This window comes from Pteropus vampyrus, unplaced genomic scaffold, assembly GCF_000151845.1.
Source record: "Pteropus vampyrus isolate Shadow unplaced genomic scaffold, Pvam_2.0 Scaffold6, whole genome shotgun sequence".
Taxonomy (NCBI): domain Eukaryota; kingdom Metazoa; phylum Chordata; class Mammalia; order Chiroptera; family Pteropodidae; genus Pteropus; species Pteropus vampyrus.
The window spans coordinates 13,362,716-13,366,017 of record NW_011888787.1 but is presented as its reverse complement, the minus strand read 5'-3'; the positions used below and the strand labels follow the sequence as shown (position 1 = coordinate 13,366,017).

The following is a 3,302-nucleotide window of genomic DNA, read 5'->3' as shown; positions in this document are numbered from 1 at the left end:
GAGGAGGTAGACTAACATCTGAGGCTTTTTGCATTTTTAATTTACCTCTAAATTTGGTTCTAATAGACCAGGGAGAATATTGTAGGATGAACAGAAAATATGTATGCATGAGCCTTACTTTAGAAACATAGCAATACAGAATATATAAACAGTAATTATAAACATACAGTGCAGTTTGAATTTTATTAAATTTTCCATGGGGAAATCTATGGGACCCTGGCTAAAATGAAAAGTAACTTCAATGAGAAATAATAGAAAATTAAGATTTAGCTGTTTACATAACCAGCAAACATTCTTTTATAATTGTAGGAAAGACTAATTTAAAACTGTATTTCCTAGTTTCTGCTCAAAAAAATAAAGAAAAAAGAAAAAAAAGGGCAGAGTTGCAGGGAAAAAAAAAAGAATTCTAAATATTTAGGAAGCCTCCATATAACCTGCTTTGTTAACTAATTACCTTAAGTTCAACTCTAGAGAACAAACCCAGGAGTTGATCTTAACTGAAGTGACAGCGTCTAAGTAAGGAGAGGGAGCTGGTGTGCCTGTGGTCATGTGGTAGTGGTTACAAGCTATTATGCAAGATCATGAATCTTATAATTGACTCTCTGTGGAGTAGTATGTAATTCAAGTCGAGTAAAAGTGGATGCACAGATAAATAATACTATTTCTTATACACTGACAAGTTTGTTGGAGTCATAAGGATTATGTTGTAAAGATTATATCTTAAGCCAAATTATAAGGATTACTAATATTTGTCATGCAAATGACTAAATGAACAAATGATTAAGCATTTGAAGATAAAGGCTATTGTTCCACCTGTGATAATTATGTCCTAATACTTAACAAGAATCTGCTCTTCAAATGTGAAAAAAGATCTCTTCCTTTCCTCTGCAAATTTTAGAGATAATTGTTCCAGAAGTTCTCAATGACAATGTTTTTATAGATAAAAATGTTCTATTTTCACTTTTACCATATATTTTTTCTTAATCATTAATTTTTATATACCTTAGTTTTATAAACCCAAAACTTAATAGTTATAGAACATTCATATTCACATATGTAAAAGAACACATGATTATGGAAAAATGAAGAAAATGTTTTTTTCTGAACTTCTAAAATTTCTTAAAGATCAAGAAGTCATAAGAAATAAGGAGCTTACACATGGAACTGAGAAAATAGGAAAAGTCGAAATAAAATCAAGAGAACGTTATGCCTTGAAAGCCAGTTTCAAGGAGTAGTCACCTATGTCAAAAGATGTGAAACGTAAGAATTCAAAACCGTCCTCTGGAGTTCTCAGCTACTAAATAATTGTTCAATAAATAGAAATACTTCAGAGGAATGGGAGTCAGCTTGCAGGAGTCTGAGACATGAGTGAGCTGCTTTTCCAAGAAGAGAGAGAAACAATAATCATTATGGGAAAAGGGGCTTAAAAGAGGAGAGTTTTCAGAACAGACAATATTTGAACATGGTTTCAGGCCAAGGGGAGATGTTAATATAGATTAAACATAAAGAAGAATAAATTGATGGGAGTAAGGATCCAGAGGGAGGGGGAGGAAAAAAAGGTTTGCAAAACACACATCTAGTTGGAATTAATCTTGGACAGGAAGAGAACCTCATCTTACAAGTCATTTTCTAAGGCTGGAGGGAAGGTAGATTCCCTGAAACAGAGATTTAGAGAACAGACAAATGGGAAGCTAATAAAGGCTATAGCTGATGGCCTCTTTTCGCTCAATGCAAAGTCCTTTACTGTCCTTCTCTGTGCCTCCAATATCAATCTGCAGCAGTTTGACAGGACAAGGAAAGAGTAACCCGGTATCCAGGTGAAGTAGGTTAGGAAGAAAAGAGCAGGAACAAATACACTGGGAGAAAATGAAAGTTATTTCAGTGATGCCCAAGAACAAGCATAGCAAATATTGTGCTTTTCTCCTCCATGCTTTTGCTCACAATTATTTTTTCTTCAGCAAGGAATGCTCTTTTTCTTCCCCTTATCTGTAATAATATTTGTAATAATACAAATATCTGTAATAATATTTGTAATAATACACTTACATTGAGCTGACTCTGCGGTCAGGCATTGTTCTAAGAACTTATGTGATATAGGAGTTCATTTAATCTTTACCGCAGTCTATGAGACGGCACTATCTTTATCCCTTTTACAGATAAGAGCATAGAAAAATTCAGTGACTGCCCAAGGTCACAGAACATTGGCCGATTGCAGAACTTCACATGTACTACCAATGGGGCAAAGACAGGCAGGTACCTGCTTTCTGCAGGTAGCTGGGGCCCCAAAGTTAGTTCCCTTTGGCCTTGAGCAGTTTCCTCCATTTACCCTGCAGAGCTGTACAAATACTACCATTTTCTATTTGGACCATGACGTAAATGAAAACAAAAGAAAACAAAACTTAAAGACTAGGATGCATTATTTTAAAACATAGCTCATAGCCTGAAGTGATCTTCTCTCTCACATGTATTCCAACTGTAATTAAAAACTAGTAATTACTTAACATGAGATAGCTTCTACTATTTAGTTGGTGAAGCAAGAATGTTGACTTAAGACCATCTAAGTTCTTTCCAGCAATATAATTTTATAGTTTCCCCCTTCCACTGCCATCAAAATTATTACTTAAATCTTCCATTATTATTTGTTTTCCTGGGTATAACACAGATGAATCATGAACCATTTGAGAACCAAGATCATCTTACATCTCTTTGGTACAATGTGCACAAGTATATTGCACCAAGGGCATATAAGATCATAATTTATCCACAGAAGTTGCCTAAAGAAATTCAAGTTGTATATACCAAAATTAAAACTCTTTCCTGGATTCCCTGTCTCTAATTACTTTCTGAATAATAGAGAACTTGAAAACCCATATGCAAAAAGATATTTGCACACTAATGTTCAAAGAAGCATCATTCACGGTGGCCAGGACATGGAAGCAACCGAAGTGTCCTACAACAGACGACTGGATAAAGAAGCTATGGTACATATATACAATGGAATATTACTCAGCCATAAGAAGAGATGAAATACTGCCATTTGCGACATGGATGGACCTTGAAATAATCATGCTAAGCGAAGCAAGCCAGAGAGAAAAAATTAAAAACCACACGATATCACTTATATGTGGGATATAGACTTAAAAGCAACAAATGAACAGGACAAACAAGCAGAGACTCATGGACATGGACAATAAACTAGTAATTACCAGAGGGTAGGGACGGGGGGAAAGGGGAGGTAGATGGGGTAAAAGGGGTCAAATATGTGATGACAGAAATCTAACTGTGGGTGGTGAACACACAAT

At 35.1% G+C, this 3,302-nt stretch overlaps 1 protein-coding gene across 1 annotated transcript in view; it reads right to left on the bottom strand.

The window, feature by feature from the left end:
• DPH5 (diphthamide biosynthesis 5) overlaps positions 1 to 2,353 on the bottom strand; it is a 25,837-nt gene extending 23,484 nt beyond the window's left edge. Inside the window, exon 1 of the mRNA XM_011369241.2 lies at positions 2,258 to 2,353. Within this exon, the coding sequence (XP_011367543.1) occupies positions 2,258 to 2,353 (96 nt within the window). The remainder of the gene's footprint in view (positions 1 to 2,257) is intronic.
• Positions 2,354 to 3,302: the final 949 nt, after the last annotated feature.